Source organism: Cherax quadricarinatus, chromosome 19 (assembly GCF_038502225.1).
Source record: "Cherax quadricarinatus isolate ZL_2023a chromosome 19, ASM3850222v1, whole genome shotgun sequence".
NCBI classification, from domain to species: domain Eukaryota; kingdom Metazoa; phylum Arthropoda; class Malacostraca; order Decapoda; family Parastacidae; genus Cherax; species Cherax quadricarinatus.
Genome location: NC_091310.1, coordinates 27,424,474 through 27,449,607, shown reverse-complemented (window position 1 = coordinate 27,449,607; position 25,134 = coordinate 27,424,474). Strand labels below are relative to the sequence as shown.

The 25,134-nt window shown below is 40.8% G+C and overlaps 1 protein-coding gene across 9 annotated transcripts in view; it reads left to right on the top strand.

Moving 5' to 3' along the window:
* LOC128688281 (collagen alpha-1(XVIII) chain) overlaps positions 1-25,134 on the top strand; it is a 472,640-nt gene that overhangs the window by 314,912 nt on the left and 132,594 nt on the right. For 8 of the 9 annotated variants that reach the window (XM_070086587.1, XM_070086585.1, XM_070086589.1 and 5 more), the window contains one exon: positions 22,691-22,740. In XM_070086587.1, the coding sequence (XP_069942688.1) occupies positions 22,691-22,740 (50 nt within the window). Of the gene's footprint in view, positions 1-22,690; positions 22,741-24,658; positions 24,812-25,134 lie in introns of those variants that run through there. The other variant, XM_070086591.1, reaches the window with a different exon arrangement.

Here is a 25,134-nt window from a genome sequence, read left to right as displayed (position 1 = left end):
CTCCCCCTGGAATCAAACCCAGGCCATCTGTGTGTGAAGCAAGAGCTTTTGCCAGCCAGGCCCCAGGGTCACCGCAGCTCAGATTCAGATTCATTTATTTCTTTGCAAGTAGTACATTGAGATTATATTTTTTTACAATAATGGGTTGCTAAATTGTATAATTTCATTGTTTTTCCTATAATTTTCCCTAGTTTTATAATATCTACATAGTTTTATTCCTAAGTCTAATTATAGATTCACTATAATTCTTTGATTACAAGCATTGTTCTTATACCAACCTCCCATTTGTAACAATCAATTAGTCAGTAAGATAAAAGTAGATAAGTATCATAATTCTAAATAACATAATATCTAGCACAATTACAAACCTACCATGGTGTGTGTTATTATATATTAATAGGGTCCACCTCTAATGCAAAGTGTGGGACTTGTAGCATCAGAGAAGTGGATAAAAAGGCTTCAAGGAAGAATATTTTTATTTCTTCCTGAAGTCATTTGAATATTACACTTCCCCTACCACCCCATCTTTTATTTTTTTAACTAATAGGTATATTTTATTACATAATATGGTACACAATGTTTCAAAGATACATTGCTGGTACAAAGATGGTATATACAGTATATGAGGTTTGAGGGATACATTTTAAGTGCATATTGCTACATGCTTATCACAGATTGCAATATATATAATGTAAGTATGTTGTGTCGAATAGGTAAAACTTGCAATTTTGGCTTAATTAAATAGCAACACTCTTCCTGCCAAATAAGGCAAGCGAAAATTTGTAAATGCCATAATTTCGCAAAAATCATTATGAACCTAATGAAAAAAATATATTTCATTGATTTGTTTGTTATTAAATTATTGTAAACTTATCTAAAATACATTTGTTGGATTAGGCTAAATTAAATTGTGCTCATCAGAATAAGTTTAGGAAAGTTTTCTAAGGTTCTTTTAGTACAAAATTATTAATTTTTACACTAACATAAATGAAAAAAATACTATATCTTTAAACATATAAGGGAAAATTTTAGAAAGGGCTTAATTTTAAATGAGTTCTTGCTAATTAACCAATTTTACCTATTTGGTACAACACACACACACACACACACATACTGCTACAAGCAGTATTAAAACAGGGAAGTGTTTTTGGGTATGCCCAAATGAGGAAAATCTGTGGACTAAAATCACAAGGGTATTAAAAGAGGATAACATCAAAGCTGCTTTCATAGACAACCTGGAAGCTTTCTACAACAGATGGGAACATAAAGTCTGGGCTGAATGGTACTGCCCTTGATACTGGCCATGTAGTCAGAAACTGTAAGGCTGGAGGTGATGTCCTGGTAGTCAGTAAATGTGGGGCTGATAGTGCTGTCCTGGGAGACAGTAATGGTGAAGCTGGAGGTGCTGTCCTGGGAGACAGTAATGGTGAAGCTGGAGGTGCTGTCCTGGGAGACAGTAATGGTGAAGCTGGAGGTGCTGTCCTGGGAGACAGTAATGGTGAAGCTGGAGGTGCTGTCCTGGGAGACAGTAATGGTGAAGCTGGAGGTGCTGTCCTGGGAGACAGTAATGGTGAAGCTGGAGGTGCTGTCCTGGGAGACAGTAATGGTGAAGCTGGAGGTGCTGTCCTGGGAGACAGTAATGGTGAAGCTGGAGGTGCTGTCCTGGGAGACAGTAATGGTGAAGCTGGAGATTTTGTCCAGGTAGTCGGGAATTATACGCAGGAAGGAATACATATAAATGACCTCATAGGGGACAGGAGCCATAGTGGGGAAACAAGTGTAGTCAAAGATAAGATAAAACCAATATTGCAAACTAGAAATACCACAGGAAATAGCAAACAAGAGGACTCCACTAGCTATAGTGAGGATATATTACCAAAAACAACTGGTGGGAGCTCCATTGTTGGTGCTAGGGAGGATAGGAATAAGACAGGGAAACATGCACCAACAGGGAATACAGTCACAGAAACCCAAGGCAAACGGAAACCAAGCCTGTGCACATACTATGCACTTGGTATCTGCAGACATGGGAAATCTGGAAAAACAGACGGGACGTGCAACTATGACCACCCTAGAAAATGCCATGCCCATATGACAACAGGAAAATGCAAACTCCCTTCCTGTAAGCTTTTTCACCCTGAAATGTGTACCTCTTCAGTACAGGAAAGACTGTGCTATAACTTAAATTGCCAGGCACACCATCTAAAGGGTACAAAAAGATACAAAACATCCAGGCCATGGGAAAACCTGGGTAGCCACAGCCACTCAAGAGGGAGAGGTTTTTTAGTGCCAGGAAGGAAAAAAAAACTGGCAGGAAATGGCAGAAATCGTACACCAAATCCAGTCATTCCTGGAGTGGAACCACAGTCGATGGCCTCCACTCCAAACCAACAGATACAGATACTAATGCCGGAAAAAAAATCCCCCCCCCCAGTACCAACAATACCACCAGTCCGATGACATTCTTCTTTGCAAATATACAGGGTCTAAAGCCAGCAACAAACAACAAAATACCTTTCATCCGTGGACTGCTTGCAGAGGCAAAGGCAATGTTCGCGGCTTTCACTGAGACCCACATAAAGGATCACTTGGACAACGAAATATGGATCCCAGGTTACAACCTATACAGATGTGACAGAGTGAACAGGCAAAAGGGGGGGGGGGGTTGGCCTGTACATTGCAGAGTCACTTGTTTGCACAGAACTGCTAAATGCCTCAAATGATGTAGTGGAAGTTTTAGCAGTAAAGGTCGAGAACCAAAACCTAGTCATTGTGGTAGTCTACAAGCCTCCGGATGCAACATCCCAGCAATTCCAGGAACAGCTGTTAAAAATTGACCACTGTCTGGAAAATCTTCCAGCTCCTGCACCCAACATCTTGCTCCTGGGGGATTTCAACTTAAGGCACCTAAAATGGAGGAATATAGCAAATAATATTGTTGCAGTAATAACACCAGGAGGCAGCTCTGATGAAAACTCACACTCACACGAGCTTTTAAATCTCTGCACAAAATTCAATTTAAACCAGCAAATAATAGAGCCTACTAGACTGGAGAATACACTAGACCTCATCTTCACTAACAATGATGATCTGATAAGAAATGTCACCATATCAAAAACAATATACTCAGATCACAACATAATTGAGGTTCAGACATGTATGCGTGGAGCCCCAGACAGACATAATGAGACTAGTCACGAGGGAGCATTCACCAAATTCAACTTCAATAACAAAAACAAAGTGGGACCAAGTAAACCAAGTCCTAACCGATATAAGCTGGGAAGATATACTAAGCAACACAGACCCCAACGTATGCCTAGAACAGATTAACTTGGTGGCACTCGATGTATGCACAAGGCTTATTCCTCTAAGAAAAAGGAGGAGTAGATGTAAAATAGAAAGAGACAGGCGCTCCCTTTACAGGCGACGGAAAAGAATAACAGAGCGGCTAAAAGAGGTCAATATTTCTGAAATGCGTAGGGAGACACTGGTCAGAGAAATAGCAAGCATCGAACTCAAGCTAAAGGAATCTTATAGGAGTCAGGAATTGCGGGAAGAACTAAAAGCCATAAATGAAATCGAAAGAAACCCAAAGTATTTCTTCTCCTATGCCAAATCAAAGTCGAGAACAACATCCAGTATTGGGCCCCTACTTAAACAAGATGGGTCCTACACAGATGACAGCAAGGAAATGAGTGAGCTACTCAAGTCCCAATATGACTCAGTTTTTAGCAAGCCGCTAACCAGACTGAGAGTCGAAGATCAAAATGAATTTTTTATGAGAGAGCCACAAAATTTGGTTAACACAAGCCTATCCGATGTTATCCTGACGCCAAATGACTTCGAACAGGCGATAAATGACATGCCCATGCACTCTGCCCCAGGGCCAGACTCATGGAACTCCGTGTTCATCAAGAACTGCAAGAAGCCCCTATCACGAGCCTTTTCCATCCTATGGAGAGGGAGCATGGACACGGGGGTCGTCCCACAGTTACTAAAAACAACAGACATAGCCCCACTCCACAAAGGGGGCAGTAAAGCAACAGCAAAGAACTACAGACCGATAGCACTAACATCCCATATCATAAAAATCTTTGAAAGGGTCCTAAGAAGCAAGATCACCACCCATCTAGAAACCCATCAGTTACACAACCCAGGGCAACATGGGTTTAGAACAGGTCGCTCCTGTCTGTCTCAACTATTGGATCACTACGACAAGGTCCTAAATGCACTAGAAGATAAAAAGAATGCAGATGTAATATATACAGACTTTGCAAAAGCCTTCGACAAGTGTGACCATGGCGTAATAGCGCACAAAATGCGTGCTAAAGGAATAACAGGAAAAGTCGGTCGATGGATCTATAATTTCCTCACTAACAGAACACAGAGAGTAGTCGTCAACAGAGTAAAGTCCGAGGCAGCTACGGTGAAAAGCTCTGTTCCACAAGGCACAGTACTCGCTCCCATCTTGTTCCTCATCCTCATATCCGACACAGACAAGGATGTCAGCCACAGCACCGTGTCTTCCTTTGCAGATGACACCCGAATCTGCATGACAGTGTCTTCCATTGCAGACACTGCAAGGCTCCAGGCGGACATCAACCGAATCTTTCAGTGGGCTGCAGAAAACAATATGAAGTTCAACGATGAGAAATTTCAATTACTCAGATATGGTAAACACGAGGAAATTAAATCTTCATCAGAGTACAAAACAAATTCTGGCCACAAAATAGAGCGAAACACCAACGTCAAAGACCTGGGAGTGATCATGTCGGAGGATCTCACCTTCAAGGACCATAACATTGTATCAATCGCATCTGCTAGAAAAATGACAGGATGGATAATGAGAACCTTCAAAACTAGGGAGGCCAAGCCCATGATGACACTCTTCAGGTCACTTGTTCTATCTAGGCTGGAATATTGCTGCACACTAACAGCACCTTTCAAGGCAGGTGAAATTGCTGACCTAGAAAATGTACAGAGAACCTTCACGGCGCGCATAACGGAGATAAAACACCTCAATTACTGGGAGCGCTTGAGGTTCCTGAACCTGTATTCCCTGGAACGCAGGCGGGAGAGATACATGATTATATACACCTGGAAAATCCTAGAGGGACTAGTACCGAACTTGCACACGAAAATCACTCACTACGAAAGCAAAAGACTTGGCAGACGATGCAACATCCCCCCAATGAAAAGCAGGGGTGTCACTAGCACGTTAAGAGACCATACAATAAGTGTCAGGGGCCCGAGACTGTTCAACTGCCTCCCAGCATACATAAGGGGGATTACCAACAGACCCCTGGCAGTCTTCAAGCTGGCACTGGACAAGCACCTAAAGTCGGTTCCTGACCAGCCGGGCTGTGGCTCGTACGTTGGTTTGCGTGCAGCCAGCAGCAACAGCCTGGTTGATCAGGCTCTGATCCACCAGGAGGCCTGGTCACAGACCGGGCCGCGGGGGCGTTGACCCCCGGAACTCTCTCCAGGTAAACTCTAGGTAAACACACACATTATATATACAGTGGAACCCCGAATATTGGCCGCTACTTTTATCAGCCGAATTGTACTTAGGCCGGTTTTTGGGTGGAAATTTTGCTCCATATTTCAGCCGGTACCTTGCACGTTGGCCATATTATACATGTCAGCCCACCTTCTGCCGGGATGCTGCACATAGGTGAGTCAGTCTCCCCGTGTCTCTCAGTGAATGGGCATATACTCTGCGCATTCATCCAAACATTTTCTTAACCCCTTCAGGGTCCAAGGCCAAAATCTGAAGTGGTGCTCCATTGTCCAAGAAATTTTGAAAAAAAAAAAATTATTTTTTCTTACAGAATTAAAGAGCATATTTTTGTGAAGGTAATAAGACAAAAAAAAAATTCTGATCAGTACTTTCCGAGATACAGTGCCAAGAAGTTTGTCCAAAATGATGTGGTGGCGACAACATCGATGAATTCCACATACGCACATTACTTTATTTAGCAGTTTTTGTAGTTTTTTCCTTTTCTTTTCCATTTTTTTTCTTTTCCTACTAACATTTGGGGCCTGAGAGACCAATACTGTATATAATGTATATATATAAGCTCACTGTATTGAATACAATAACCGCACTAAAGTTATTATCATGTTATTGTTTACCACTGTTGTTTATTACAATAAACATGCACAAATCTTGTATAATACTAATGTTCTATCATAATATATATTTACATATTTAAAATCACTGGACATGGTTTTAGAACTGCTGGAGCTTGTGGAACTCCTTGAAACAAGGCACAATACACAGAGGCACCTTACATTCCTCACACATAAACCGAGTGTCTTTGCGTCTTTGTTGCCGTCGTTTTGTTTGTGCACAGACGATTCATCTCTTCTAAGCAAATTTCTTCTGAGTTGAAGGAAGCTGTATTATGAAATGATCACCTTCCCTCCTCAAACGCTTGGGTATATCCTGAAGAATTCGAGGACCTTGTTGTATAGCAGGTGTTCTTACCTGGTACTTCATTATGAGTTGTCTGACAACAGACAAACAAAATTCACCATACGGTGGTCTGTTGCCAGTCTTTATTTGGTACATATTATATGCATTGAGCATTGAAATGTCCATGAGATGGAAGAAAAGTTTCATGTACCACTTGTAACTCTTACGAACACAATCAAGAAAACCAATCTGCATGTCACATTTGTCAACCAAGCGCATGTTTTGTATATAATCAATCACTGTCACTGGTTTTTGAATACGTTCATTAGTCACTTGATCAACTTTGCCACTGTCTTGCATTTCATTACTGTGAATGGTTGTCAACAATGTGACATCTCGTTTGTCATGCCACCGTAATGCCATGATGTCATTGGCAGTAAACACCTGCACATCATCACCACGAGCACCTGCGTTGAGCCTGGGCATATGTTTACGATTAGAACGCACTGTGCCACACACATCTGTCTTGTTCACCCGCAAGAAATCATTGAGTAATGGGCTTGTGTACCAGTTATCGGTATATAATGTATGCCCCTTACCAAGATAAGGTGCCATCATGTTTCTCACTACGTCACCTGAGATACCCAATAACATCTTGGTATCTTTCAGTGTTTTACTTCCTGTGTATACAACAATATCCAACACCAGGCCACTGTCACAGTCACAGAGTACAAACAGTTTTATACCAAAGCGTTTCCTCTTGCTCGGTATATACTGCTTGAATGACAGTCTACCTTTGAACAAATTCAAAGACTCGTCAATTACAAGATTCTTGAATGGATAAAAGTATATGCTGAACTTTTGTTTGAGATACATGATGAAGATGATTGATCACGTTGACCCTGATCTAAACCTCCATAATCTGACACCCAATCAAAACCTATTGGAAAGTAACTGCCTTTATTACACAGCATCACAAGCCAGCACTATCCTAAACAATGCTAAAAGTCTATCGGTACTTAACTACAACATCAGGTCCTTAAGCAAACACTATGATGACCTCCTGGCACTCCTTGAATCACTAAAGACACCCTTCTCCTGCATTATTCTTACTGAGACCTGGCTTAAGCAGGACACAATAGATATCGACCCTCTACCAGGATACACAGCAATTCACAACTGCAGACCAAACCAAGTTGGGGATGGTATTGCAATCTATTACTCTAACCAATTATCTTGCATTAGCACCACTTGCTTTAGTGATGAATATGGGGAATACATTTTTGCTAATTTTACTGTAAAAAACCTTAAGACACCTATAACAATCGGTGCCATTTACCGGATACCTCACACAAACATCCCAAATTTCAGTGAGAAATTAAAGTCACTAATAACAAACAGACAAATGACTAAGCACCACCTTCTCTTAGCTGGAGACTTCAACATCAACCTTGGCTTACTAGATGATCAGCCTGTAACTGATTTCATCAACAATATGAACAACACACTTCTCATACCAACAATAACTAAACCAACCAGGCTCACTGAGACAAGTGCAACCATAATAGACCACATATGGACCAATATACTAGCCCCCCTTAAATCAGGGATAATCACAGATAGCACTACAGACCACTACCCTACCTTCCTCCTGACAAACATTAGTAAACCACCACTTGAATACAACAAAGTCTCATTTAGACTCCATGATGAGGCCTCAATAAGGAAGTTCACAGCTGACCTAGAGATTGTTGACTGGCCTACAGAATTCTCCAAGGCCAATGGTATTGATGACTGGACAGACATTTTTATTAACAAATTACTTAGACTATACAACAAACATTGTCCTATAAAAACAAAACAGATCACAAACAAACGGCTTGGTTGCCCATGGCTAACCAGCACCATTCTGAAATCCATTGACAAGAGACACCAATATGAAAAGCAATATAGACAGGGCTTAATACACAAAGATATTCTTAAACACTATTCATCAGTTCTCACCAAAGTAATAAAGAAAGCCAAACAACTATACTACTACAGTAGATTCACAGACACTAGAGGAGATATAAAAAAGACCTGGAAAACACTCTCTCAGATTCTAGGGACCCACAAACTAAAAAAAAACAAGAATATTGTCCTAACTAAACCTAATGAAACACCACTACATCCCACTGACACAGCTAACAAGATAAACGACTTCTTCTCAACCATAGGATCTAATCTCGCCAATAAAATCCCTTATACCAATGCCCATGCCGGGGACTACCTAGATGGGAATTTCCCAAATTCCTTCCATCTTGCACCAACTGAGCCCTCGGAAGTCACCAAGATTTATTATAAAGTCACTTAAAAACAACTCAGGGAATCTGTCTAATGTCCCACCATTACTGTACAAGCGAGCGGCCCATATCCTTTCGCATGCTATTTCATTACTTTTTAACAAGTCACTAGAAACTACCACCTTCCCGAAACTACTCAAAATGGCAAGGGTTACACCAATACATAAAGGTGGTGACCCTACAGACTTAAACAACTATAGGCCAATATCAAACTTACCATTGCTATCCAAAATCTTTGAGAAACTCGTGCACAGGAGACTATGTTCATTTATAACAGCACAAAACATACTCAACCCCTGCCAATTTGGATTCAGGAAAAATAAAAGCACTAATGATGCAATCATAAAAATGCTAGATCTGCTTTACACAGCATTGGAAAATAAGGAATATCCACTAGGAATTTTTATTGACCTAAGAAAAGCTTTTGACACAGTAGACCACGACATCCTACTCCACAAACTTGACCATTACGGTATAAGAGGCCATGCGCTTGCTTATTTCAAATCTTACCTTACTAATAGGTATCAGTATGTCACCATTAAAGACACAGCATCAACAACACGGCCACTTGATACTGGAGTTCCGCAGGGAAGTGTTCTTGGTCCCCTGCTCTTCCTCATATACATCAATGATCTTCCAAACGTATCCCAACACCTGAAACCCATTCTGTTTGCTGACGACACGACTTATGTCATCTCTCACCCTAATCTTGCCACCCTCAACACCATTGTTAACGAGGAGCTGATCAAAATATCGACTTGGATGACAGCCAATAAACTTACGCTTAACACTGACAAAACCTACTATATTATGTTTGGTAGCAGAGCAGGAGATGCACAAATTAACATTAAGATCGACAACACTCTAATTACCAGACATAATGAGGGCAAATTCCTAGGCCTATACCTTGACAACAACCTGAATTTCAGCACCCATATCCAACACATAACCAAAAAAGTATCCAAAACAGTTGGGATCCTCTCCAAGATACGATACTACGTGCCGCAAAATGCCCTTCTCACACTATACCACTCACTTATTTATCCATACCTCACCTATGCTATTTGTGCTTGGGGATCAACTGCATCAACACACCTAAAGCCAATAATAACCCAACAAAAAGCTGCAGTAAGAATAATCACTAAATCCCATCCCTGGCAACACCCCCCCCCCCCCCACTCTTCATAGATCTAAACTTACTCCCTGTTCAGTACATCCACACTTACTACTGTGCAATCTACATCTACAGGACCTTAAACTCCAATATCAACCTTGACCTAAAACGCTTTCTTGATAGTTGTGACAGAACCCACAGGCATAACACCAGACACAAACATCTCTACGACATTCCCCATGTCCGACTAAACCTTTACAAAAATTCAATGTATGTCAAAGGCCCTAAAATTTGGAACACCCTACCTGAGAACTCTAGAACTGCAGACACATTCATCACCTTCAAAACTACCATTAGAAAACATCTTATCTCCCTGATACACCCCATCAACTAACTACACGAATACCACCTGGTGGTTCACACTTACACTCACTCACCCATTTGACCATAAACAGAAATATTGATCTCAATCTTAAAATAATGAATCCTATGATACTCCAATACTGAAACTATGTACTGTGCCAAAACAAAAGCATTCACATTGCTAAACTCACAAGCTAGTATCTAGTCACTTAGCCATAATACCAACTTACCTCATAATTTGTAATATTTTAAATAAAGAATTAAACTAAGTCTGCCTGAAATGCCTAGCCATCCTAGGCGTTCTAGTGGTACTCTCTGTAATCATTATTTAACTACATGTAAACCACACAACAACCAAATTCTGTAAATTCAACATTGTAATCTTTATAGAGAATAAACTTTGAATTTGTATAACCTGTCACTTCTGTCAGGCCTGGTTTTGTCAGAGAAGTGTAACATACTTAACAGTAAGATAAACCTGTTCACTGGGATGATTTCACTGAAGACCGGGATAGAAATTAGCCAATCTGTGGACCAGTATGCTTTTATATTATGCTTATAGACATGAGGCATAAGCATTATTGTTGCAAAAAGCAAATACATTTCTGCAACAGTCATCTCTTTCCACCGGTGTTTACCTGGAGAGAGTTCCAGGGGTCAACGCCCCCGCGGCCCGGTCTGTGACCAGGCCTCCTGGTGGATCAGAGCCTGATCAACCAGGCTGTTGCTGCTGGCTGCACGCAAACCAACGTACGAGCCACAGCCCGGCTGATCAGGAACTGACTTTAGGTGCTTGTCCAGTGCCAGCTTGAAGACTGCCAGGGGTCTGTTGGTAATCCCCCTTATGTGTGCTGGGAGGCAGTTGAACAGTCTCGGGCCCCTGACACTTATTGTATGGTCTCTTAACGTGCTAGTGACACCCCTGCTTTTCATTGGGGGGATGGTGCATCGTCTGCCAAGTCTTTTGCTTTCGTAGTGAGTGATTTTCGTGTGCAAGTTCGGTACTAGTCCCTCTAGGATTTTCCAGGTGTATATAATCATGTATCTCTCCCTCCTGCGTTCCAGGGAATACAGGTTTAGGAACCTCAAGCACTCCCAGTAATCGAGGTGTTTTATCTCCGTTATGCGTGCCGTGAAAGTTCTCTGTACATTTTCTAGGTCGGCAATTTCACCTGCCTTGAAAGGTGCTGTTAGTGTGCAGCAATATTCCAGCCTAGATAGAACAAGTGACCTGAAGAGTGTCATCATGGGCTTGGCCTCCCTAGTTTTGAAGGTTCTCATTATCCATCCTGTCATTTTTCTAGCAGATGCGATTGATACAATGTTATGGTCCTTGAAGGTGAGATCCTCCGACATGATCACTCCCAGGTCTTTGACGTTGGTGTTTCGCTCTATTTTGTGGCCAGAATTTGTTTTGTACTCTGATGAAGATTTAATTTCCTCATGTTTACCATATCTGAGTAATTGAAATTTCTCATCGTTGAACTTCATATTGTTTTCTGCAGCCCACTGAAAGATTTGGTTGATGTCCGCCTGGAGCCTTGCAGTGTCTGCAATGGAAGACACTGTCATGCAGATTCGGGTGTCATCTGCAAAGGAAGACACGGTGCTGTGGCTGACATCCTTGTCTATGTCGGATATGAGGATGAGGAACAAGATGGGAGCGAGTACTGTGCCTTGTGGAACAGAGCTTTTCACCGTAGCTGCCTCAGACTTTACTCTGTTGATGACTACTCTCTGTGTTCTGTTAGTGAGGAAATTATAGATCCATCGACCGACTTTTCCTGTTATTCCTTTAGCACGCATTTTGTGCGCTGTTACGCCATGGTCACACTTGTCGAAGGCTTTTGCAAAGTCTGTATATATTACATCTGCATTCTTTTTGTCTTCTAGTGCATTTAGGACCTTGTCGTAGTGATCCAATAGTTGAGACAGACAGGAGTGACCTGTTCTAAACCCATGTTGCCCTGGGTTGTGTAACTGATGGGTTTCTAGATGGGTGGTGATCTTGCTTCTTAGGACCCTTTCAAAGATTTTTATGATATGGGATGTTAGTGCTATCGGTCTGTAGTTCTTTGCTGTTGCTTTACTGCCCCCTTTGTGGAGTCTTGACTGTAGTGATATGATCGTATTTGCCATGGTGTACTCAAAATACTTATTACTTTCCCTGACAATAGTTTCTATCAATGGCTGGTCAAATAATAATTCAAAGAATTCCAGTTTATTGGCCGTGGTTCCAAGGGGACAAGTAAGTAGAATTCCAATTTGAGAGTCATCAAAGTGGTGGGGCTTGGGAACAAAATTGGGATTTTGCTGCCAATCCCAGATACGGTTTGCTGGTGGATACTGGACATCATAGGCTGGTTGTGTGGGTGGTTGTGGTTGTTGTGGGCTTGTGGCTGGCGCTCCGCTTTGTCCTTGAACTGACGAGTCAGCAGCGTGGGTCCCAGCCTGGGCTGGTGAGTCACGCATGGCGGTGCCACTACCATCACCACTACCACCATCTGCTGATGCCTGTGGTCTATCCATGCCAAGTGTACCCACATCATCCTCACTATCACTATCTAAACCTGGTGTAGGGCCACGGGATGTACTCCAGGATGTACTCCGTCCCCTGGGCACAGCATAGGGTACACTACCCAAGCGCATGCGGCAGCGTACATACCGATGCTTCACTGGTGAATATGATTCCTCACTATCACTACTCGAATGATCGTCAAGCGCAATAAAATCACAATCCACGTCACTATCATCATCATTACTGAAGTCAGAGGCCTGGCCATGCGAAAATATTAGTTTTCTCTTGCGTTGAGGTACAACTGACCATGACTGATGAGTGCCCACACCAGAGGTAGAAGGTTGAGGATCGTCAGAGTTTTCTGCACTATTATCGATATCCTGGTCATTCCTTTCGGTCACTAACTGATCAAAGCCAAAGAATTAGTCTTCATTTCCACTTCCATCAGTGTCAGAACTATCAGATAGGAAGAGGAGAGTCCCAGTTTTCCGTGGAGTGAGAGCTGACTTGCAACGAGGCATGGTGAACAAGGGTAACTGAGCTGGTGTTCCCACAATGCTATGCGGGCGCCTAGATTTTTTGTTTATGGCGCACACCCACCACGCAGACCCGTTCTCTCACATGTAGGCCTATGAGCGCTTTCGTGCTAAATTTGACAGCGCTAGAATTTTGGCGTAGATCTATGGTTTGGACACTCAACGTGAAGCCGTAGATCTATTTGACGGACCCTGAAAGGGTTAAAATTCATTGGTTTACTTGTTTATTAAGTGCAACTGTGAAATAAGCCACCATGGGCCCAAAGAAAGTTCCTAGTAAAGATCCTTTTGTAAAAAAAAGTGAGAAACATGATGGAATTTAAGAAAGAAATTATTGAAAAATATGAGAGTGGTGTGCAGGTGCTGGAATTTGCCAGGATGTATGGGAAATCCAAATCAACAATCACTTCTATCCCGGTAAAGAAAGAACAAATAAACAAAGCTGATGTGGCGAAAGGGGTAAACATGTTAACGAAAAAGAGATCACAAACAATGCAAGTGTTGGAGAAGTTGTTGTTATTTTTGTGGATCAGCAAAAAACAGTTAGCAGGAGATAGCATTTCAGAGATGATCATTTGTGACAAGGCAAGGCAGTTGCATGCAGATCTCATAAAAAAAAATGCCTGGAACTAGTGCTGATGTTAGTGAACTTAAGGGCAGCAGAGGCTAGTTTGACAGATTTAAGAAGCGTAGTGACATACACAGTGTTGTAAGGCATGGTGAGGCTGAAAGTTCAGAAAAACATGTGACTGAAAATTTTGTGCAGGAATTTAAGGGGTACATAGAGACTGAAAAATTCCACCCCCATCAAGTGTTCACTTGTGACAAAACAGGCCTCTTTTTTAAGAAAATGCCAAAGAGGACCTACATCATGAAGGAGGAAAAGGCACTGCCAGGATACAAGCCTATAAAGGACAGGCTAACTCTTTTGTTCTGTGCTAATGCTAGTGGGGATTTCAAAATGAAACCTTTACTAGTGTATCACTCTGAAAATCCCAGAGTGTTCAAGGAAAACAATGTTGTCAAGAGTAGATTGTGTGTGATGTGGAGGACTAACAATAAGGCATGGGTCACAAGGCAAATTTTCATTGACTGGGTGCATGAAGTGTTTGGCCCGAGTGTGAAAAAATACCTCCAGGAAAATAAATTGCCACTCAAGTGCCTCCTGGTAATAGACAATGCTCCTGTTCATCCTCAAAACTTGGTAGACCAATTGTCTAGGGATTTCGGTTTTATAACAGTGAAGTTCTTTCCTTCTAACACTACTCCTCTCATCCAGCCCATAGACCAGCAGGTCATTTCTAACTTCAAAAAACTCTACACAAAAGCAGTGTTTCAAAAATGCTTTGAAGTGACCTCAGAAACTGAATTGACCCTAAGAGAGTTCTGGAGGAAGGAATTCACAAGAGCGAATTCCTTGCATTGTTAATATCTCTATTAAGGGTGATGCATGCAGGGGATGAGATGAAAAGTTGTAAGCCTTCTTCCTGAAAGCTGGCTGCCTTGGATCAAAATCTAGCGCAAGCTGGACTCCAAGGTATTGGTCCAGTATGGGTAGATTGGTAAAGCACTACATACCTTGTTCCAAGGTTCGTAGGTTCGAGTCTCCTTCAACCAGAGATCAGTATGTGTATATATATATATATATATATATATATATATATATATATATATATATATATATATATATATATATATATATATATATATATATATATATATATATATATATAATCTTCTTTCAACACACTGGTCATATCCCACCAAGGCAGGGTGGCCCAAAAAGAAAAACGAAAGTTTCTCTTTTAAATTTAGTAATTTATACAGGAGAAGGGGTTACTAGCCCCTTGCTCCCGGCATTTTAGTCACCTCTTACGACACGCATGGCTTACAGAGGAAGAATTCAGTTCCACTTCCCCATGGAGAATATATATATATATATATATATTTTCAACAAGTCGGCCGTCTCCCACCGAGGCAGGGTGACCCAAAAAAAGAAAGAAAATCCCCAAAAAGAAAATACTTTCATCATCATTCAACACTTTCACCACACTCGCACATTATCACTGTTTTTGCAGAGGTGCGCAGAATACGACAGTTTAGAAGCATACACATATAAAGATACACAACATATCCCTCCAAACTGCCAATATCCCAAACCCCTCCTTTAAAGTGCAGGCATTGTACTTCCCATTTCCAGGACTCAAGTCCGACTATATGAAAATAATATATATATCTATATATATATATATATATATATATATATATATAATATATATAATATATATATATATATAATATATATATATATATATATATATATATATATATATATATATATATATATATATATATATTTTATTATCACACTGGCCGATTCCCACCAAGGCAGGGTGGCCCGAAAAAGAAAAACTTTCACCATCATTCACTCCATCACTGTCTTGCCAGAAGGGTGCTTTACACTACAGTTTTTAAACTGCAACATTAACACCCCTCCTTCAGAGTGCAGGCACTGTACTTCCCATCTCCAGGACTCAAGTCCGGCCTGCCGGTTTCCCTGAATCCCTTCATAAATGTTACTTTGCTCACACTCCAACAGCACGTCAAGTATTAAAAACCATTTGTCTCCATTCACTCCTATCAAACACGCTCACGCATGCCTGCTGGAAGTCCAAGCCCCTCGCACACAAAACCTCCTTTACCCCCTCCCTCCAACCCTTCCTAGGCCGACCCCTACCCCGCCTTCCTTCCACTACAGACTGATACACTCTTGAAGTTATTCTGTTTCGCTCCATTCTCTCTACATGTCCGAACCACCTCAACAACCCTTCCTCAGCCCTCTGGACAACAGTTTTGGTAATCCCGCACCTCCTCCTAACTTCCAAACTACGAATTCTCTGCATTATATTCACACCACACATTGCCCTCAGACATGACATCTCCACTGCCTCCAGCCTTCTCCTCGCTGCAACATTCATCACCCATGCTTTACACCCATATAAGAGCGTTGGTAAAACTATACTCTCATACATTCCCCTCTTTGCCTCCAAGGACAAAGTTCTCTGTCTCCACAGACTCCTAAGTGCACCACTCACTCTTTTTCCCTCATCAATTCTATGATTCACCTCATCTTTCATAGACCCATCCGCTGACACGTCCACTCCCAAATATCTGAATACGTTCACCTCCTCCATACTCTCTCCCTCCAATCTGATATTCAATCTTTCATCACCTAATCTTTTTGTTATCCTCATAACTTTACTCTTTCCTGTATTCACCTTTAATTTTCTTCTTTTGCACACCCTACCAAATTCATCCACCAATCTCTGCAGCTTCTCTTCAGAATCTCCCAAGAGCACAGTGTCATCAGCAAAGAGCAGCTGTGACAACTCCCACCCTGTGTGTGATTCTTTATCTTTTAACTCCACGCCTCTTGCCAAGACCCTCGCATTTACTTCTCTTACAACCCCATCTATAAATATATTAAACAACCACGGTGACATCACACATCCTTGTCTAAGGCCTACTTTTACTGGGAAAAAATTTCCCTCTTTTCTACATACTCTAACTTGAGCCTCACTATCCTCGTAAAAACTCTTCACTGCTTTCAGTAACCTACCTCCTACACCATACACTTGCAACATCTGCCACATTGCCCCCCTATCCACCCTGTCATACACCTTTTCCAAATCCATAAATGCCACAAAGACCTCTTTAGCCTTATCTAAATACTGTTCACTTATATGTTTCACTGTAAACACCTGGTCCACACACCCCCTACCTTTCCTAAAGCCTCCTTGTTCATCTGCTATCCTATTCTCCGTCTTACTCTTAATTCTTTCAATTATAACTCTACCATACACTTTACCAGGTACACTCAACAGACTTATCCCCCTATAATTTTTGCACTCTCTTTTATCCCCTTTGCCTTTATACAAAGGAACTATGCATGCTCTCTGCCAATCCCTAGGTACCTTACCCTCTTCCATACATTTATTAAATAATTGCACCAACCACTCCAAAACTATATCCCCACCTGCTTTTAACATTTCTATCTTTATCCCATCAATCCCGGCTGCCTTACCCCCTTTCATTTTACCTACTGCCTCACGAACTTCCCCCACACTCACAACTGGCTCTTCCTCACTCCTACAAGATGTTATTCCTCCTTGCCCTATACACGAAATCACAGCTTCCCTATCTTCATCAACATTTAACAATTCCTCAAAATATTCCCTCCATCTTCCCAATACCTCTAACTCTCCATTTAATAACTCTCCTCTCCTATTTTTAACTGACAAATCCATTTGTTCTCTAGGCTTCCTTAACTTGTTAATCTCACTCCAAAACTTTTTCTTATTTTCAACAAAATTTGTTGATAACAGCTCACCCACTCTCTCATTTGCTCTGTTTTTACATTGCTTCACCACTCTCTTAACCTCTCTCTTTTTCTCCATATACTCTTCCCTCCTTGCATCACTTCTACTTTGTAAAAACTTCTCATATGCTAACTTTTTCTCCCTTACTACTCTCTTTACATCATCATTCCACCAATCGCTCCTCTTCCCTCCTGCACCCACTTTCCTGTAACCACAAACTTCTGCTGAACACTCTAACACTACATTTTTATATATATATATATATATATATATATATATATATATATATATATATATATATATATATATATATATATATATATATGTGTGTGTGTGTATTTTTTTTAACAAGTCGGCCGTCTCCCACCGAGGGAGGGTGACCCAAAAAAGAACGAAAATCCCAAAAAAGAAAATATTTTCATCATCATTCAACACTTTCACCTCACACATAATCACTGTTTTTGCAGAGGTGCTCGGAACACAGCAGCTTAGTTTTAATATTCCAAACTGTCAATATCCCGAACCCCTCCTTTTGAGTGCAGGCATTGTACTTCCATTTCCAGGACTCAAGTCCGGTTATATAAAAATAACCGGTTTCCCTGAATCCCTTCACTAAATATTACCCTGCTCACACTCCAACAGATCATCAGGTCCCAAATACCATTCGTCTCCATACACTCCTATCTAACACGCTCACGCACGCTTGCTGGAAGTTCAGGCCCCTCACCCACAAAACCTCCTTTACCCCCTCCCTCCAACCTTTTTGAGGACGACCCCTACCCCGCCTTCCTTCCCCTACAGATTTATACACTCTCCATGTCATTCTACTTTGATCCATTCTCTGTAAATGACCAAACCACCTCAACAACCCCTCTTCAGCCCTCTGACTAATACTTTTATTAACTCCACACCTTCTCCTAATTTCCACACTCTGAATTTTCTGCATAATATTTACACCACACATTGCCCTTAGACAGGACATCTCCACGGCCTCCTCACTGCTGCATTCACAACCCAAGCTTCACACCCATATAAGAGTGTTGGTACTGCTATACTTTTATACATTCCCTTCTTTGCCTCCATAGATAACGTTTTTTGTCTCCAAATATACCTCAACACACCACTCACCTTTTTTCCCTCATCAATTCTATGATTAATCTCATCCTTCATAAATCCATCCGCCGACATGTCAACTCCCAAGTATCTGAAAACATTCACTTCTTCCATACTCCTCCCCAATTTGATATCAAATTTTTCTTTATTTAAATCATTTGATACCCTCATCACCTTACTCTTTTCTATGTTCACTTTCAACCTTCTACCTTTACACACACTCCCAAACTCATCCACTAACCTTTGCAATTTTTCTTCAGAATTTCCCATGAGCACAGTATCATCAGCAAAAAGCAACTGTGTCAATTCCCATTTTGTATTTGATTTCCCATAATTTAATCCCACCCCTCTCCTGAACACCCTAGCATTTACTTCTTTTACAACCCCATCTGTAAATATATTAAACAACCATGGTGACATTACACATCCTTGTCTAAGACCTACTTTTACTGGGAAGTAGTCTCCCTCTCTTTTACACACCCTAACCTGAGCCTCACTATCCTCATAAAAACTCTTTACAGCATTTAGTAACTTACCACCTATTCCATATGCTTGCAACATCTGCCACATTGCTCCCCTATCATATGCCTTTTCCAAATCCATAAATGCAATAAAAACTTCCCTACCTTTATGTAAATACTGTTCACATATATACCTCAATGTAAACACTTGATCTACACCCTACTCCACATTGCACAAATCTCCTTAATCTCTGAAGAAGGCACCTCCTTCCCTCTCTCTTCCTCCTCCTCTGAAGCAAGTTCCTCATCTGTGGTCTGTTGCTGTTCCAGTTGAAGGTGTTGCAGCTCTTCAATGGTTAGCTCTTCCCTGTGGTCCTCCTCCAACTCTTCCACATCCTTGCCACTAACATCCATCCCCATGGACTTCCCCAAAGACACAGTGAATGTATCGTCTAACGATAAATTTGACTAACAAAGCATTTGAGCGTAAAAATTTTGGCCCAACCAATGATGAAAAACTTGACCAACATGATTCATCCTGAACACGTCCACGTGTCCCGTCTGGCCTGAGCGCGCTTTAGCTGCCCTGCCTTCAGTTAGTGTGCCAGTGTTTACAAGCCAGTGCGGTCACATCCACGCATACATTTGGTACATTTTGTATTATTCCAGTGTTTTTAGTGTTTGTAACTGCTAAATAAGCCACCATGGGCCCCAAGAAAGTTTCTAGTGCCAACCCTGTGGTAAAGAGGGTGAGAATTACAATTGAAATGAAGGAGATCATCACAAAGTATGAAACTGGAGTGCATGTCTCTGAGCTGGCCAGGTTGTATAACAAACCCCAATCAACCATCGCTACTATCTTGGCCAGCAGAAAGGCATTCAAGGAAGCTGTTGTTGCGAAAGGTGCAAGTATGTTTTCAAAACACAGATCGCAAGTACTCGATGTTGAGAAACTGTTATTGGTGTGGATAAACGAGAAACAGGTATCAGGAGATAGCATCTCTTAAGCGATCATATGTGAAAAAGCAAGGTAGTTGCATGGCGATTTAATTAAAAAAGTGCCTGCAACTAGTGGTGATGTGAGTGAATTTAAGGCCAGCAAAGGTTGGTTCGAGAGATATAAGAATTGTAGTGGCATACACAGTGTGATAAGGCATGGTGAGGCTGCCAGTTCGGACAAAAAAGCGGCTGAAAAATATGTGCAGGAATTCCAGGGGTACATAGATGCTGAAGGATTGCAACCCCAACAAGTGTTTGTGATGAAACTGGCCTGTTTTGGACGAAAATGTCAAACAGAACCTACATTACACAGGAGGAAAAAGCACTCCCAGGACACAAGCCTATGAAGGACATGGTTATTTTAATGTTGTGTAGTAATGCTAGTGGGGATTGCAGAGTGAAGCCTCTACTCTTGTATCACTCTGAAACTCCCAGAGTGTTCAGGAATAACAATGTCGTCAAGGCTAATTTGTGTGTGATGTGGAGGGCAAACAGTAAGGCATGGATCACTAGGGACATTTTCTGTGACTGGTTTTACCATGTGTTTGGCCCCGCTGTGAAAAATTACCTCCTGGAAAATAAATTGGACCTTACGTACCTCCTGGTATTAGACAATGCTCCTGCTCATCTTTCAGACTTGCCAGAGTGAATTTCAGGGGAGTTGAGTTTTATTAAAGTTTTTGCCTCCTAATACCACTCCTCTCCTCCAGTGCATGGACCAGCAGGTCATTTCAGATTTCAAAAAACTGCACACAAAAGCTATGTTTCAGAAGTGCTTTGCAGTGACCTCAGACACTCGATTGACCCTAAGAGAGTTTTGGAAAGATCACTTTAGTATCCTCATTTGCATAAACCTTATAGGTAAGGCTTGGGAGGGAGTGACTAACAGGACCTTGAACCTTGGAGGAAATTGTGGCCAGAATGTGTACAAGAGAGGGATTTTGAAGGGTTTGGGAGCCTATGCCAGCTGTGGAATCTATTGTGGCACTGGAGAAGTCTATGGGGTTGGAGGTTAGTGGGGAGGATGTGGTAGAGTTGGTGGAGGATGACGATAAAGAACTAACCACTGATGAGCTGCAAGAGCATCTGCAACAGCAAGAGGCCACAACTGAGGAAATTGCTTCAGAGGAGGGGAGAGAGAAATTGAGGAAGTTGCCTTCTTCAACAATTAAGGAAATGTGTACAATGTAGACAAAGGTGCAAACCTTTATGGAGGAAAATCACCCTGACACAGCTATTGCAAGCCATGCTGGTGACTTTTACAATGACAATGTTGTGAACCACTTTAGGAAAATCTTAAAGGAACGCAAGGTACAGAGCTGTATGGACAGATTTTTGGTGCGGCAGAGATCCAGTGACTCAAGTTGTTCCCAGTGGCATTAAAAAACACAGAAGGGAAGTAACCCCGGAAAAGGACTTGCTACCTTAAAGTCCTTATGGAAGGGGATTCACCTTCCAAACAATTGTAAACTCCATCATCTCCCCTCCTCCCATCTCATCACTCATCACTGCATCTTCAATAAAGGTAAGTGTCATTTATTCTTCATTTAGTACAGTACATCATTTATTGTGCATGATCTTTTTCTGTGTAGGAAAATGTATATTTCATGTGAAAAAAAAAAATTCATACTTTTGGGTGTCTGGAACAGATTAATTGGATTTCCATTATTTCTTGGGGGAAAATTAATTCGACTAATAATAAATTTGTCTAACGATGAGCTCTCTGGAACAGATTAATATCGTTGGTCGAGGGTCCACTGTAAGTAAATCATCTTAACTGCAAATGAGCAATTAAAGATGCAAAATAACCACAGGGGGTGTTGAATAATAGCTCTAGGCTTTTCATGTTGCAATTAACACATCATCAGGACCTTGCAATTTTGCAGAAATAGAGTAGGAAATCCAGACAGATTCTTTTAAGGGCACTTGGGTTAATTTGACCCACTCTGCCTAAAAAAGGCATATAATTAATATTAGTGACCATTTCTTAGTATTAATCCTAACTGCAAAGACCATTATTCTGCATTAACTGATATTTACTGTCAGTATCAGTAAAGGCAGAGAATTATCAGAGACACATGTCACACTGTCAGCATGGCACTTCATCTGTCACTCGGATCATCACATAATATTACTAGTTTTAATCTTTTCTGTTTAATAAAGTGGTAACTGCCTTTCTCTTTTCTAGTAAATTTCTAGTGTAGTTACTGAGTTAATCTGGGAGACAAGATGACAGACAACCTCAGAGCACTCATTACTTTAGTAAAGCAAGCATTAATTCATAAAATCAAAATCACAGTCTGGAGAATTTAGTATTGTTAAGAAAAGAATTTTATTTTCATTCCACTGCTGTAGTTGTACATTTTAGAGAGAAGTCCATGCTTGATGTTTCTTCTATTTATTTTTTTATTTATTTTTTACCTGATATCTGTTTTCTTTGACTTCAGGTTACCCACTACAAGGTCCCAAGGGCGAGAAGGGCGAGGCTGGGCCAAGAGTGAGTAGTTTCACCCTTTACTTAGTTACTAGTTGTCTAATGGGATTTGTTGATAGATACTTAGTCTGTTGTTTATAGTGTATTTGTTACTGTGTGTGTGTGTGTGTGTGAGTATATGTGTATAAAGCCTCTTCTCACTTAGCGGCATACTTGTTTACCGACGACTCGGATTTACAACAGGCTTTCTGACCAGTGTGCATACCTAAATAAAGTACATTAGAGCTAATTTCCTCTATTCTGTTTATTACAATATACAGTACACTACTGTATAAACATTTAAAAATATACCAGAAATATTATAAATGGTGCAAAGATGACATTAAAACATTATCAAAGATGGTTGACACAAACCCAGTACCATTATAGTATGCTCATCACTTCACTTAGCAACAAATTCGTTTACCAGCGTGGTCTTAGGAATGGAACTCCATCATTAAATGAGGATAGGCTGTATATATATTCCTCTTCTTTCAACAAACCAGCTGTATCCCACCGAGGCAGGGTGGCCTGAAAAGAAAAACGAAAGTTTCTCTTTTTAAGTTTAGTAATATATGTACAGAAGAAGAGGTTACTAGGTTCTTGCTCCCAGCAGTTTAGTCGCCTCTTACGATATGCATGGCTTACGGAGGAAGAATTCTGTTCCACTTCTCCATGGAGAATATACATACATGTACAGTAGGTAGTTTAACCCTTAACCCTTTCAGGGTCTGTCCTGTAGATCTACGGCTTCACGTTGAGTGTCCAAACCGTAGATCTACACCAAAATTCTAGCGCCGTCAAATTTAGCGCGAAAGCGCTCATAGGCCTACATGTGAGAGAATGGGTCTGCGTGATCATTTCATAATACAGCTTCCTTCAACTCAGAAGAAATTTGCTCAGAAGAGATGCATCGTCTGTGCACAAACAAAACGACATCCCGCAACAAGTTTTAGACGCAAATGACACTCGGTTGGTATGTGTGAGTGAATGTAAGGTGCCTCTGTGTATGGTGCCTTGTTTCAAGGTAGTTCCACAAGCTCCAGCAGTTCTAAAACCATGTCCAGTGATTGTAAATATGTAAATATATGATAGAACATTAGTATTTGCTTTTTGCATACAAGATTTGTGCATGTTTATTGTAATAAATATGTTGCAACAGTGGTAAGGTTATACAATAATATGATAATAACTTTAGTGCGGTTATTGTGTTCAATATATACCGAGCAAGAGGAAATGCTTTGGTATAAAACTGTTTGTACTCTGTGACTGTGACAGTGGCCTGGTGTTGGATATTGTTGTATACACGGGAAGTAAAACATTGAAAGATACCAAGATGTTATTGGGTATCTCAGGTGACGTAGTGAGAAACATGATGGCACCTTATCTTGGTAAGGGGCATACATTATATACCGATAACTGGTACACAAGCCCATTACTCAGTCATTTCATGCGAGTGAACAAGACAGATGTGTGTGGCACAGTGCGTTCTAATCGTAAACATATGCCCAGGCTCAACGCAGGTGCTCGTGGTGATGACGTGCAGGTGTTTACTGCCAATGACATCATGGCATTACGGTGGCATGACAAACGAGATGTCACATTGTTGACAACCATTCACAGTAATGAAATGCAAGACAGTGGCAAAGTTGATCGAGTGACTAATGAACGTATTTGAAAACCAGTGACAGTGATTGATTATACACAAAACATGCGCTTGGTTGACAAATGTGACATGCAGATTGGTTTTGTTGACTGTGTTCGTAAGAGTTACAAGTGGTACATGAAACTTTTCTTCCATCTCATGGACATTTCAATGCTCAATGCATATAATATGTACCAAATAAAGACTGGCAACAGACCACCATATGGTGAATTTTGTTTGTCTGTTGTCAGACAACTCAATGAGTTTATATATATACATTATATATAGTATTGGTCTCTCAGGCCCCAAATGTTAGTAGGAATAGAAAAAAATTGGAAAAGAAAAGAAAAAACTATAAAAACTGCTAAATAATGTAATGCGCGTATGTGGAATTCGTCGATGTTGCCGCCACCACATCATTTTTGACAAACTTCTTGGCACTGTATCTCGGTAAGTACTGATCAGAAAATTTTTTTTTGTCTTATTACCTTCACAAAAATATGCTCTTTAATTCTGTAAGAAAAAATAATTTTTTTTTTTTTTTTAAATTTCTTGGACACTGGAGCACCACTTCAGATTTTGGCCTTGGACCCTGAAGGGGTTAAATGGTCCAAACATATATATACATTTTTTCAACATCTGAAAGTATGTAAAAAAATGTAGATCTTTTTTGTTTTACATTTGAAAACGTGTAAAAAAACTTTTATCTACATTTTTTTTTGTTATATTTGAAAATATGTAAAGAAAAGTAGATATACTTTTGTAGCACTACG